General features: G+C 51.0%; 1 protein-coding gene across 11 annotated transcripts in view; it reads left to right on the top strand.

The window, feature by feature from the left end:
• The window catches only part of ZFHX3 (zinc finger homeobox 3), a 269,447-nt gene that overhangs the window by 244,833 nt on the left and 10,163 nt on the right, over window positions 1-14,451 (top strand). For all 11 annotated transcript variants that reach the window (XM_054841176.1, XM_054841175.1, XM_054841174.1 and 8 more), the window contains 2 exons: window positions 7,417-7,519; window positions 8,869-14,346. In XM_054841176.1, the coding sequence (XP_054697151.1) occupies window positions 7,417-7,519; window positions 8,869-14,346 (5,581 nt within the window). The remainder of the gene's footprint in view (window positions 1-7,416; window positions 7,520-8,868; window positions 14,347-14,451) is intronic.

Here is a 14,451-nt window from a genome sequence, read left to right as displayed (position 1 = left end):
GGATGTATTATCAGATTTCTACACTGTTATTTCTTTGGTATAATCTTCAAGGCAAGGTTGTGTCTGCATTTAAGAACTTGTCGCCAAGTATATAAAATAAGTTTGATTCCTGTCACTTCCTTCTCTTTGTGATCTTTTTTCTTGCACCCTATATTTGCTTGTTTTCTCCCTTCTTTGCTGATTCCTGATAATGGAGGCAAATAATATCGTGTTTGTCATAATATTCATGTTCTTTTATCAACTGCCATCCTGTGATATCATCTGAGCAAGCACATGCGGTGTTGCCCAGCTTTTCTCTCACAGTTCTCTGGTCTTCTCTTTCTGTCACCCTTCCAGTCCTCTCATGGCTCCTTCTCAAACGCCTTTATGCTTTTTGTCTTCCCCCTTTGCCTTACCAGCTACCTGTCCTCTCACTTTTCTGCCCTCTCTCTCGGCCCCGCCAGGCTCCGCAGGAGCTGAAGGTGTGACCTGTGCGCCAGCGGGCTGCGGAGGCTCGTGGTGGTCACTGGTGGACCAGTGCTCCCGACCGACCACGGGGACCACGTCTGCCCTGAGTAGGCGCCGCATAGTAAAACCCATTAAAAATCCAGCCAGGCTGACGAGTCCCGGCACTCGCTGAGTAACATAACGCAGAGAGGTAGGGAAAAAGAGCCCCAGCCGTTCCCTGCCCTGCGAAGCTGGCCGTGCCCATGGGCTCTAGCAGGGCGTAGCTCTGCTCTGCCGACCGCTCGTGCACCTGGGTCAAGGAGCTGTCCCGTCACAAAGACCTCGCTCTCTGCAACCTGCGTCCATTTGGATTGATGGTGCTTGTGTGTAAATACCTTCTGAGGACTTGAACGAATCTTGTTAGCTTCTGACTAAATTGGTGGAAGACATTTTGACCCTGTAAGAGCAGTAAGCAGAAGTAACCACTTTGCTAAGGGTATCTGTTGCACTGATGTGAAATGGTTTGTTTCTGAGCTGGGCTGTCGGCAGAACGCGCAGTCCAGAACGAGCGCGGTTGGGCTGGTCCATTCCCTCGGCCCGAGCAGGTCTGTGTCCTCCGGGATACAGGAGGACTGGCAGAAGCCACTCGTTAAGGAGCTCAGGACACCCCGCAGAGGACATGGCAAAGGCAGCTGCAGGACGGTGCCCTTAGGTGAGCGCATGTGCTGCGCTGGAGCAGGGCCTCATCCTTCTGCTGCAGAGCGCAGGACTTCTGCTGACAGCCGTGGAGACTGGCTTAGCCATGAGGCTCATCCTCTTGCTCGTTTCTGGGCTTTCCACCGTGCCATTGCCACTGGCCCTGGGCAGCTGTTTCCTTTGGTACCCAGAGATACGTCCAGGGAGGAAGATTGCCTCTCCTGCTTCAGGTCAAATAGCATGTGGGTCACGAAGGTGGTTCTTTTTTGCATTAAATGACAAATATTTTGAGAAATCGGTATGGCTTGTGCAGAATGTGGCAGCATCAAAGGTTCCTAATTTTGCTCATTCTAGCTAAGATTCCCGTCTCAGTCTGACGCGTGAAATCAGGTCTTGGTGCCACCGCGAGGGAATTGCAGTCCAGTAAATGGGAGCCAGGTCCCTCTCGACACAGTGTCTTTGCGCTCGGCGTTTGGAGGAGGCTCCAGTTAATAATACCTTATCAGACGCCTTTCAGGAACCTGCAGTGTCTAATATGTCTGTTGCCATGGTAACGGCTGCTTGCTTGTGCTCAGCATCTCAGAGCTGCCTGTTTCGTGCCCCATCCTTTTCATATCAGCGAGCAGCCGGGCTGGCTGTCCCGCGGGACGCCCGGGTCCTCCCCGCCGGCCAGGCGCTGGGACGGGGGCTGGCGGGGCTGCGGCCACAGGCCGAGGGGAGAGGAGCGTGTGCCCCCTCCCTGCACGGCATGGGGGCCAGGGAAGCCCCCCTGGGGCAGGTACAGAGGCTCCCGCCGTTCCCCGCCCCGGCTCCTGCGACTCTCCCCTTCCACGGGGTTGGTGAACGAACGTGGGCAGGTTCATTTTACGTGGCATTTCAGCCGCTCTAAGCAGGTCTGATCGCCATCTTTCCACATAACAGCCTCTTTGCTAATCTCGGGCCTGCACCGCTTCAGCAGAGAGCCCCTTAATGAGGGTGAAGTGCAGTTCGCCTGCACAGTCGATTGACAAGACTGATGGGCTCAAGCCGGGAGAAGGGACGGCTTCCCGAGAGCCTCCGGGAGCGGGGAGCTCTCCCTCCTCCCGCAGCCGGCTTTATCCTTCTGCACATTCCTCTCCCGTCATTTCTGTTGTCGGTTTTCTCTTCCTCGGTTTAGGGCGTCTTCCCAGTGGTTCAGCCATCTTCCCGTCTTCTTCTTTTCTCCCTTGCTCTGAGAGTAGCTCTTGCCCGTCCCTGCCATCCTCACTTCTCCCTCTTGCTGTCTTTACGTTTTTTCCCCCTTTCCTATTGTCTTTTCTTATTGCTCTCTCCCTTCTGCTGTCATTCAATTTTTCTCTCTCCCTCCTTCTCGCCCCCTCTCACTCCCCCCTTTCCCTCTCACTCTGTGTCTCATTCTCCATCTCGGATGAAGGTAATGAAAATAATCGGGCTTCATTAATTCTGAGCCCTGTGAGATGATAGCCATTTGGAGCCATGTTTGCCAATTAGATGGTCTAAATTAGAAGTGACCTTGGTATACTGCCATCGCTTTGCCTCTCTGAGTCTAATGAAGCTTTTCACTCCAGCACCCTCTCTCTCTCTTTGTAATGGAAATTACCTCCTTTGTCTGGTCCGGGAACCTTGCATTGCATGTGTATTTCCCCCTGGTTGCATGGACATAGGGATAGTAATGTATCTCCTCAGACCCCTTCTAGAGATTTTCTTTTCAAAGCCGCATGATTTCAGCGTTTTGGGGCATTTACGGAGGAACTGCATAGACTGTCCACACATTCGGTCACTGGGTCCGGAGGAAAGTCAGAGCAGGCAGATCCAGTGCGCAAGGGGAGCTGGCTTTTCACGCTATCTGAGATTAATTTTTCAGACGTGCCAAGAATGTGCTTGTGTCACGCTGCAGGGCCGGCGCTGGAGGGGTGTTGCAGCTCTGAGCCTCCGGCCCGTGCTGATAAGCGGCTCTGCAGTTCATCGTCTTAAAAATCTGGTAGATCCGGTACGGCAGGAGCCACGCTTGTCACTGCTGTAGGTTGTCGCCGGTGAGGAGTGGACCCGCAGGTTGTTCTCCAGACCAGTGACAGGTCCGTAGGTGTCAGGGCGTGTGCGACCTGCCGAGGGGACTCGTGGGGCAGGGAGGCAGGAGATGTGGCGTGTCAGCCCTTGGGTTTTTCGTAACAGTCACTCACTGGACATTGTCTGTAGATCGAATTGGGGTGCCCATGCCTGTCAGTGGATCTCATCATCATAAATTTTATCTGCTGAAGGGGATCTGAATTTCATCTGAAAGGGAGGGTCCTTGGAAGCACAGAGGCTCGTCCCAACAGCTTTCCATCTTCTAAGGCAGATGTTGGCTTCTCCGCAGTCTGCTCTGGAAGTTCTCTGGCCGGCATTCCCATCTCCTGGTGTTTCAAAGCGGGGCACAGGAGGGACTGCCACCATCTCTGGCCCAAACTTCCCCCTCCTTTGCTCTTCACCCAAACAAGTTCCCTGCCCCACTGAGCGGGACGGGGACGGGGCGGTTGGAGCGGAGGCTGCACTCTGAGAGCCTGCCCCAGCGTCTCTCCGTTGGAGACACTGGCTCGTCAGTGAAGTACCGACAACCAGAACCTGACCCACGTTCTGGTACCCGAATGCCAGGCTGTTGGACAGAGCGGGTAGGAGTGAGCTGCCGATCCCTCCCCACCTCCCGCTGTCGTTTGGACAGAAGGGTCAAGAGCGACGTGGGTCAAGGGGAGCGTTTGCCTTCTGTGCGATAACGTCGGGAGAGCAACCTAGAGCAGACCTCGGACGTAGGGGCAGGGGGGAGCTGTGCGCGGAGGAGGATCTGGGGTGACAGAGTGCTGCTTCCAAGCTTTGCTGGTGGCTTGTGGGCCAGAAGATCGCGGCTGCAGCTGCGAAGGGGATACAGTCGAGTGTTAGAGCAAAACAAGTATGTACAGAAAAAGGAAAGGGAGAGGACAAATCACATTTGTCGGACTTACATCTGTAGGGTTGGTTTTTTAATAACGGTTCACATTGACTGACATGTCGCCGTTGTGAATCAGTTGATGTTGAAGAGACATTGAAAGAGAGAGACAGAGGTATAGGGCAGAGCTGAGGGTGGGTGCCAGGATTACATGCCAGAAATTGCCTGCTCAGGTGAGAGGGAGGTAGAGAGCATTTAACGACCACGCGTGCTAACACAGGCTGTGCTCGAGATAAACACGTTCCCCTCTGTCACCAGAACGGTTAATGCCATTTAAATACATCTGAAGTACAAATTGCTGTGCTGTAGAGCACCGCTCCTCGTTTATCTGTCAGGTGGCCATGGCCTACTAAACCTTCCTGCCCCCTTGGTACTCCCACTACGGGTTTACATTAAAAGCAGCCGCAACATGCACGTCCAGGGAAGTGGTATATCCCTGGGCGGGTTTGCAGTGTGAAAGGACAGATAGTTCAAGATGGGCAGTCTGGCATTCAGTGTAAATGCAAAATGGTGTGAGATCTGCAGCCTGTTCTCACTACTTTTATCTTTGCTGCCTGCGTGGGGGTGGTCTGTGGGGCTGAAGAGACAGAGTAGTCCTGCTCTGGAAAACAGTATAGGAAACGGGTGGCACTTCCAGGAGAAGCCCGAAACAGGAAGAGGACTGAAGCGAGTCCAGTTGCTGAAGCAAGGCCAGTGCCGTATTGTCAAGGTTGTGCTTCCCGGGACCAGCCGTCTGGACTGCCTGCAGTTGCCCTGCATCCGTATCCAGGATTTCTCGTTTCCTGCACTTTTCTCCAAGCTTTTTTCTGTTTGTCTTTTGGGATTTTGTGCCTGTAGCAGTTTAATGTACCACAGCCTTTTTTTTCTTCCCCCCCCCCCCTTTTTTTCTTTCTGTTTTTTCATTGTGGAGGGAGGGGTAGAAGCAGGGTGAGAACTGTGGCTATGGAGATGCAGGTAGATAAAGGTAATTACTTAAACACATATAGGGCAGGACTTATTGGTTTGGAGACCCAGATTAAGATGCAGAGGAGCATGTGAGGTTGATGATTATATTTCGGGGAGAGTTAATTGACGGAAGGTGAAGGCAGACAAAGAACCGCTGCTTACTGCCTTCTTGAATCCCAATCAGGAATTATGATTAAAGACGCGGCGAGACAACAGAGGCCTGATGAATTGGTGTCTTTTTTTTTTCTTTTTTGCCGTCATTCACACTTGATTGACTTCAACCTTTCAAGTGCAAAAGTCTCTCTTTTCCATTATTATTCATAGCCATCTGAGTTTTTCTAATTAAAGTGTATGAAAACAATTACTGATCCGTCGTACTGAGTGTGGTAGTGGGGATGGCTGCCTTACTGTAATGCGTATAAAAAGCCCACAGTTTTCTATAATGATGTGCAGCTGAGGTGTTAGATAATTTTATTCTTTTTCTACTCTGTTGGGGTTTTTTTTAATTTCTCATGATTTATTTTTCATAATTCCTAAAGATCCTAGGAAAGCGCTCTCCCTGCTGATAAAGCTGAGAGGGACTGCTCCTTCTTGCCTTCCCTCCTCGGCGTCCCTGCTTGTCCCCCTCCTCCGAGCCTGGCTACCGGGAATTAACCAGTGACCTTTCACGTCTCCCGACCCACCACCCACGGCCGGCAGATGCTCCCGCTTAGAGTAAAAGGTGGAATGAATTTGGTGTGCTCAGCTTCCCTCCTGTGATTTATCAGTGTCAGCTGCCTTTCCTGCAAACGTCTGTAGGACCCGGCGCTCGCCTCCGTGCACTGGCCGTCCCCGTAAAAGGAGGGAGCTCAGCATCCCTCCCTGGTGCGGTTCGGATGTCTGCAGCCACTCCTTTGCAAACATTTGTTTCTGAGGTTTTTCATGGACTGTTTTTGCTTCCATTCACTTAGTGAAGCCAATGTCTAGTCTGTGTTTGCTTGGATTTGACATGCGTGTAGATAAGGAAGATTTCATGTCCTGCACATAGGTTTACCTTCAGCTTCACCACGGATTTGCTAATATCTCATGCGGTTCAATCAGAGCCTTGCGGTGCTTGACTTTGCAGAAAGCAAGGTACACTGCACGCAGATAACAGCCTCACTCACTCTCTTCTGAAATCCAAGGTTCAAATGCCCTCCTAGTATCTGACAGAAGGATGGAGAGATTTGTTTTGCTAGGAAACATACCTGTCTAGGAGCGTTAATTTATGCCTCGCTTTCCCAGCAGTCAGAGGCTGGGAGCACAAGCACCGCAAGCATTGCAAACCAGCGTTGGTTTCTGGTCCTTCAAGTACCACGGCCCTGGTGAAAGGGAAATGCTCCCTGAGCGTCAGCGGGGTGAAGCATGCAGCTGCTCGGAGCTGTAGAGGTGTCTTCGTTCGCCGCTGGCCTCTCACCAGTGCTGGCAGCAGTGCGCTGGAGAACAGCACGGATGGTGACGGCGATATGGGTCTGTCTTTCCAGTTGCTGCTCTGGAGAGAAGGGCTGTGGGGCAGCTTTTCAGGCGATGTGAGATGCTGGCTCTGGACATTCAGAAGGGTATTCGTTGTCCTGCATCTGATGCCAACCAGGTGCAAACCGCTAGTGAGGTAGTTTGCATGTTCTGTGTGTGACCGGATACACCCAAAGAAACAGTTTTCCAGAAAAAGATGAGCGTATGCATGTGACTCTTTCAAAGAGCATCTCTAGTTGAAGCACGCAAACTCTCCTGCACTGGTTATGATGGTGCAGGTTCTAGACAAACACTTGAAGAGAGGCAAATGGAACACATCAGTCAGAGCAAGGAAAGGGTTACCAAAAGCTTTTCATTTCCCAGACAATTTGCTGTCTTTTTAGTCTTTCCTTATTCATTCTTTGTCACCTCTCTCCTTATTTGTACTTTTCTTTCTCATGCCCCTCCTTTTCCTGCATCGATACACTTTGAAAACAGTGCTGCAATGCTCCCTAGTTCAAGATTACAGTGTACTTTACGAGGTATGATTTAATTAGGGGCCTTATTATGTTTTCAGCAGCTTAAGGTGGGCCTTTCAACTTATCTACCTAATTGGTTGCACAAGAAGTTTCACAGCCCATGACAAAACATTGTCAGTGATCAAAGTCTGAATTCTACATAAAGGAAAAAATATTAATAATAAGATTATTCTTCAAGTGTGCACTGCTAATTATGTCCAGAATGTAACTGTAGAAACACTTTTGACTGATGTGAGCTTTGTCTAATAAACATGAGTCTTCAGTGAGCTATGAAAAGTGACGCCTCTGACTTTACAATTCTGGTGTCTAATTTTGCCACTGAAGATGTTTAAAATATTTACCTGTGTTTTTCTTCTCCCTACATCTTTCCCTCCCTGTCTCCAGGTGACAACACCTGAGGTGATGATGCCCAGCAGCATGTTTCTCCCAGCGGCCGCTCCAGAGAAGGATGGGAACTCCACCGCAGAGGAGCTGGGGAAGCAGCCTGGTGAGTGTGGGTCAACGAGTTCCATGGGTCCCACCAGTCCCCCAGCTCCCACCACCTGGTCAGGGACTGTCTGGGGACGTCTCCATCCGGGTGAGCTCCCTGTGCCCAGCTGTCTCCTGAGAACCACAGTCGGACGGTGCCCAGCAGAGCTGTCTCCCTTCATCTGTGCCCCAAACAGGCTGGTGCCCCGGTGTCCCCGTGGCAGGGCAGAGCAGGGTGGCTCAGAGCTGAGGAGCGCAGCTCACCACTGTGGTGATTCACGTGGAAATGGCGTTGAATCCTTGCAAAGGAGAAGACCAGATGTGAGCAGTGAAAAGCAGAGGTGGAGAGGGCTGAGGGGATTGGTAGAGAGACGCCAAAGGTTGCGGCCACAGAGTGTGCAACCACCTCTGCTGTACTTGATCTGCTGCTATCGTAGATCAAGTACATATGCTGGGCACACAGTTCGGGGAGCTTTGAGCAGTCCTTATCCAGCCTAAATCTCCTCCGCCTTTTTCACAGCAATGCTGTGTTACAAAGGCATGGCTGTAAATCAATGGCTGTTTAGTCCTGGCGTTGTACTGTGGTGTGACAGCATCCCGAGAACATCGTCCTGCATGGGCAAAAGTGTCTGATCTCAAACCTGTCAGGGAAGTAATGCCGGTTTTCCTTCTGTGCCCTCCCGGAGGGTCTGTAAGGAATCTGGGAATGAAGACAGCCGTCCGGACGGCCCCAGGGCAGTGATGCTGGTGGGGCAGCACTGGCAGAGCCAGGGTAGCTAATGCTGCCTGGGGCAATGGATCCCTCTTTTGGCCTCTCCCCTTATCACACTGTCTTTTCCAGAAGGACTCTGCTCTTAGACCCTGGAAAAGTGGCAGTGCACTGAGTGCTTGTTCCTTCTTCTCCCATCCTCCCTCAAACAGCACCCCTTGAACTGCTGCCAGCAGGGCCTGAACTTCAATCCTGTTGTTTCTAGCTCTGATAGGACCAAGGCTCAAATACTACGTTCAGTCTTATTGGAAAATAGGCAGGACATCAAAGAAAAACAGCAAAGACAGATAGGTGGCTGAATGGCCTTCACTTAAAAGGAAGAATTAAAAGTGATAAATGCACTAAGGGAACATGTATGTGTGTGAATAATTTCCAGATATTCGAAGTGGGCAAGAAAGTAAATTGTGTAGGTTTATGCAATGGGCCATGGTGAGGGTAATGGGCTGATATTAAAATAAATGAATGAAGATAGAGGAGAAATGTTAGAAATACTTATCGTCTTGCAGAGAAAAAAACACATAATAGGGACAAAAAAGGGTGCTGATCAGCCCTTGTGTGCTGGTGTAACTTTCAGGTTTGCTCTGATTTTGTTTTCACAGAGATCTCTGAGGACCCAGGGAAAAGTCTTTTGCCATCAGAAAGTGCAGAGCACAGCGGAGACCCCAAGCCCGTTCCGTCCGATCAGAGCTCTGCCAGGGAGGACTCCGGCTTCCTCTGCTGGAAGAAGGGCTGCAACCAGGTGTTCAAGAGCTCGGCAGCCCTGCAGACACACTTCAATGAAGTTCACGCAAAGCGACCTCAACTGCCGGTGTCCGATCGCCATGTCTACAAGTACCGTTGTAACCAGTGCAGCCTGGCATTCAAAACCATTGAGAAGCTGCAGCTCCATTCCCAGTACCACGTCATCCGGGCAGCCACCATGTGCTGCCTCTGCCAGCGCAGCTTTCGAACCTTCCAGGCTCTGAAGAAGCACCTGGAAACCAGCCATCTGGAGCTGAGCGAGGCCGACATCCAGCAGCTGTACGGTGGTCTCTTGGTCAACGGGGACCTCCTCGCTATGGGCGATCCTTCGCTTGCAGAAGACCACACTATAATAGTCGAGGAAGATAAGGAGGAGGAGAGCGATTTGGAAGATAAGCAGAGCCCAACAGGTAGCGATTCGGGTTCAGTGCAAGAGGACTCTGGCTCAGAACCAAAAAGGGCCTTACCCTTTAGGAAGGGCCCTAACTTCACTATGGAGAAATTCCTAGATCCGTCTCGCCCTTACAAGTGCACAGTCTGCAAGGAGTCTTTCACGCAAAAGAACATTCTCCTGGTCCATTACAATTCAGTTTCTCATCTGCATAAACTGAAAAGAGCCCTCCAGGAGTCTGCTACTGGGCAGCCCGAACCTACCAGCAGCCCAGACAACAAACCTTTTAAGTGTAACACCTGCAATGTGGCCTACAGTCAGAGCTCAACCCTGGAGATCCACATGAGGTCTGTCCTGCACCAAACCAAGGCTCGCGCTGCCAAGCTGGAGGCGGCTGGGGGCAGCGGCAGTAGTAACGGAGCTGGCAACAGCAGCAGCAGCAGTCTCTCTCTGGGTTCATCCACGCCAAGTCCAGTGAGCGCTAGCAACAGTAATACTTTTACAACCACCAACACAAGCAATTCGGGCACCACTCCCATTCCCAGCCTCCTCAACCAGGTATCCAGTGACAATGTGGGAATTCCTCCTTTAGGTAACCCTGTAAGCACTAATATCTCCTCCCCTTCGGAGCCCAAAGAGGTAAACCGAAAGAAGCTGGCAGACATGATTGCATCCAGGCAGCAGCAGCAGCAGCAGCAGCAGCAGCAACAGCAGCAGCAGCAGCAGCAGCAGCAGCAGCAGCAAGCTCAAACCTTGGCACAGGCACAGGCCCAAGTCCAGGCCCATCTGCAACAAGAACTGCAGCAGCAAGCTGCTCTCCTGCAGTCTCAGCTGTTCAACCCAGCACTTTTGCCGCACTTTCCGATGACCACTGAGACCCTTCTGCAGCTTCAGCAACAGCAGCATCTTTTGTTTCCTTTCTACATCCCCAGTGCCGAGTTCCAGCTCAATCCAGAAGTTAGTTTGCCTGTCACCAGTGGTGCGCTGACGTTGACTGGCACAGGTCCAAGCTTGCTGGAGGACCTGAAGGCTCAAGTTCAGCTCCCTCAACAGAGCCATCCACAGCTCTTACAGCAGCAGCAAGGTCAGCTGTCCTTGTCACAACCTCACTCCGTCCTTATACAGCAGAGCCAGCACCCTGAAAAGAAGAATAAATCCGTAGTGAAGGAGAAAGAAAAAGAAACCCCAAGGGAAAGGGACAATGCGGACAGGGGAGACAATAATGTAGCGTCTAAGGAGTCTCTGCCTGATAACTTAAAGCCCAAAGAGAAGAAGGACTTTGTACCAGGCAGTAGTTCGGAGCCCTCCTTACTGCCTCCGCGTATTGCCTCTGATGCAAGAGGGAATGCCACAAAAGCCTTGCTGGAAAACTTTGGCTTTGAGCTTGTCATTCAGTATAACGAGAACAAGCAGAAGGTGCAGAAGAAAAACGGGAAGACAGAGCAAGGTGAGAACTTGGAAAAGCTTGAGTGTGACACATGCGGCAAGTTCTTTTCAAACATCCTCATCCTGAAGAGCCACCAAGAGCATGTTCACCAACATTACTTTCCCTTTAAGCAGTTAGAGAGATTTGCCAAACAATACAGAGAACACTATGACAAACTGTACCCGCTACGGCCTCAGACCCCAGAGCCACCGCCCCCACCTCCACCGCCCCCACCTCCGCTCCCTCCAGCACCTCCTCAGCCGGCTTCTACTCCTACCATTCCTACTTCCGCCCCACCGATTACCTCTCCTACGATCGCACCAGCCCAGCCGTCTGTGCCACTCACCCAGCTCTCCATGCCAATGGAGCTCCCCATCTTTTCACCACTTATGATGCAAACCATGCCACTACAAACGTTACCTGCTCAGCTGCCACCCCAGCTGGGTCCCGTAGACCCTCTGCCTGCCGACTTGGCCCAGTTGTACCAGCATCAGCTCAACCCTAGCCTTCTCCAGCAGCAGCAGAACAAGAGGCCACGGACGCGAATCACCGACGACCAACTCAGAGTCCTTCGGCAGTATTTTGATATTAACAATTCCCCAAGTGAAGAACAGATCAAAGAGATGGCGGACAAATCTGGATTGCCCCAGAAAGTGATCAAGCACTGGTTCAGAAACACTCTCTTCAAAGAACGCCAGCGCAACAAGGATTCCCCATACAACTTCAGTAATCCTCCCATTACCAGCCTGGAAGAACTGAAGATAGACTCACGGCCTCCTTCTCCAGAACCTCAAAAGCAGGAGTACTGGGGAAGCAAGCGGTCCTCCCGGACACGCTTTACTGACTACCAACTCAGAGTCCTGCAGGACTTCTTTGATGCCAATGCTTATCCAAAGGATGATGAATTTGAGCAGCTTTCTAACTTGCTGAACCTCCCAACGCGTGTTATAGTGGTGTGGTTCCAGAATGCCCGTCAAAAAGCTAGGAAAAACTATGAGAATCAGGGAGAAGGCAAAGACGGGGAACGACGAGAGCTTACAAATGACAGGTATATTAGAACAAGCAACTTGAACTATCAATGCAAAAAGTGCAGTCTAGTCTTTCAGCGCATTTTTGATCTCATTAAACACCAGAAGAAGCTTTGTTACAAAGATGAGGATGAGGATGGACAGGATGATAGCCAGAATGAAGACTCTATGGATGCAATGGAGCTCTTGACTCCAACCAGTTCCTCCTGCAGCACACCAATGCCCTCGCAAGCTTACAGCACACCTACGTCTTCAGCCAATGCAACCTCCTCAGCTTTTCTGCAGCTCACAGCAGAGGCAGATGATTCCTCCACCTATAGTTCTAAAGTAGAAGCTACAGATGAGAAACCAAAGCAGCCTGAACCTCCAAGTACACAGCAAAACCAAACTCAAGAGAAGCAAGTGCAACCAAAGCAAGAGTGTCAGCAGCAACAGGACCAAGGAGAACAAAAGACAAGTTCAGCACACCAAAAGATTTCACAGTTATCCTCCCCCTCTTCATTGCAACAGCCGCCTCCCCCTCCTCAGCCCCCTCAGTGCTCCTTGTCACAGTCAAGCCCAAGTCCGTCTCAGCTCTCACATCTCTCCCTCAAACCCATTCACACATCCACCCCTCAACAGTTGGCAAACCTACCTCCTCAGCTAATCCCATACCAGTGTGACCAGTGTAAGCTGGCATTTCCTTCCTTTGAGCATTGGCAGGAGCATCAGCAGCTTCATTTTCTGAGTGCACAGAACCAGTTCATCCACCCCCCATTCCTGGACAGAACACTGGATATGCCGTTCATGCTTTTTGATCCCAGTAATCCACTACTTGCGAGCCAGCTGCTATCTGGTACATTACCACAGATTCCAGCAAGTTCAGCCACTTCACCGTCGACTCCAACATCCACGATGAACACACTGAAGAGAAAGCTGGAGGAAAAGGCCAGTGCAAGCCCTGGAGAAAATGACAGTGGGACGGGAGGAGAAGAACCACAAAGGGATAAACGTCTAAGGACAACCATTACCCCAGAGCAGCTAGAAATTCTTTATCAGAAGTACTTGCTCGACTCCAACCCAACACGGAAAATGTTGGACCACATTGCACATGAAGTGGGCTTGAAGAAACGCGTGGTGCAAGTTTGGTTTCAGAACACCCGTGCACGGGAAAGGAAGGGGCAGTTCAGAGCTGTAGGGCCTGCCCAAGCCCATAGACGGTGTCCCTTCTGCCGAGCTCTCTTTAAAGCAAAGACAGCTCTTGAAGCTCATATCCGATCCCGTCACTGGCATGAGGCCAAGAGAGCTGGATACAACTTGACGTTGTCTGCTATGCTCTTAGATTGTGATGGGGGACTCCAAATGAAGGGAGACATCTTTGATGGAGCAGGCTTTTCCCACATGCCACCAACTAGCAGTGATGGACAGAGTGTTCCTCTCTCCCCAGTGAACAAGAGCATGGAACTGTCACCTCGAACTCTGCTGAGTCCATCCTCCATTAAGGTGGAAGGGATAGAAGACTTCGAGAGTCCCTCCATGTCCTCGGTCAATCTGAGCTTTGACCAAACAAAGCTGGACAACGATGACTGCTCTTCTGTCAACACTGCAATCACAGACACTACAACAGGAGATGAAGGGAACGCAGACAACGATAGTGCAACAGGGATTGCAACCGAAACCAAATCAGCATCGGGACCCAGTGAAGGTCTGACAAAAGCTGCCATGATAGCAATGTCTGAATATGAAGATCGGCTGTCTTCTGGCCTGGTCAGCCCAGCTCCCAGCTTTTACAGCAAAGAGTACGATAATGAAGGTACTGTGGACTATAGTGAAACATCCAGCCTTGCAGACCCCTGCTCACCCAGCCCTGGTGCAAGTGGTTCAGCCAGCAAGTCTGGAGAGAGCGGGGATCGGCCCGGACAGAAACGCTTTCGCACTCAGATGACTAATCTCCAGCTAAAAGTTCTTAAGTCATGCTTTAATGACTACAGGACACCTACCATGCTGGAGTGTGAGGTCCTGGGCAACGACATTGGACTGCCAAAGAGAGTTGTTCAGGTCTGGTTCCAGAATGCTCGGGCAAAGGAGAAGAAGTCCAAACTCAGCATGGCCAAGCATTTTGGTATAAACCAAACAAGTTACGAGGGACCCAAAACAGAGTGCACTTTGTGTGGCATCAAGTACAGCGCTCGACTGTCTGTACGTGACCATATCTTCTCTCAACAGCATATCTCCAAAGTTAAAGAAACCATTGGAAGCCAGTTGGATAAGGAAAAGGAGTATTTTGACCCAGCTACTGTACGTCAGTTGATGGCTCAGCAGGAGCTGGACCGGATCAAAAAAGCCAATGAGGTTCTTGGTCTGGCAGCTCAACAGCAGGGCATGTTCGATAACACCCCTCTGCAAGCTCTTAACCTTCCTGCTGCATACCCAGCACTACAGGGCATCCCTCCAGTCTTGCTCCCAGGCCTCAACAGCCCGTCCTTACCAGGCTTCACTCCATCCAACACAGGTGGGTATGGATATTGTCACACTGCACAGAGACACAGCTTAACGCATCTTTCGCACAAGCGGGTGTTCCCTTGAGAGTGACTGAGAATAGAAAACCTGGCCCTTT

This window comes from Grus americana, chromosome 13 (genome assembly GCF_028858705.1).
Source record: "Grus americana isolate bGruAme1 chromosome 13, bGruAme1.mat, whole genome shotgun sequence".
In the NCBI taxonomy this organism is placed as follows: Eukaryota; Metazoa; Chordata; class Aves; order Gruiformes; family Gruidae; genus Grus; species Grus americana.
Note: the sequence above shows the minus strand (reverse complement) of the source record. Positions and strands in the feature narration are given on the sequence as shown.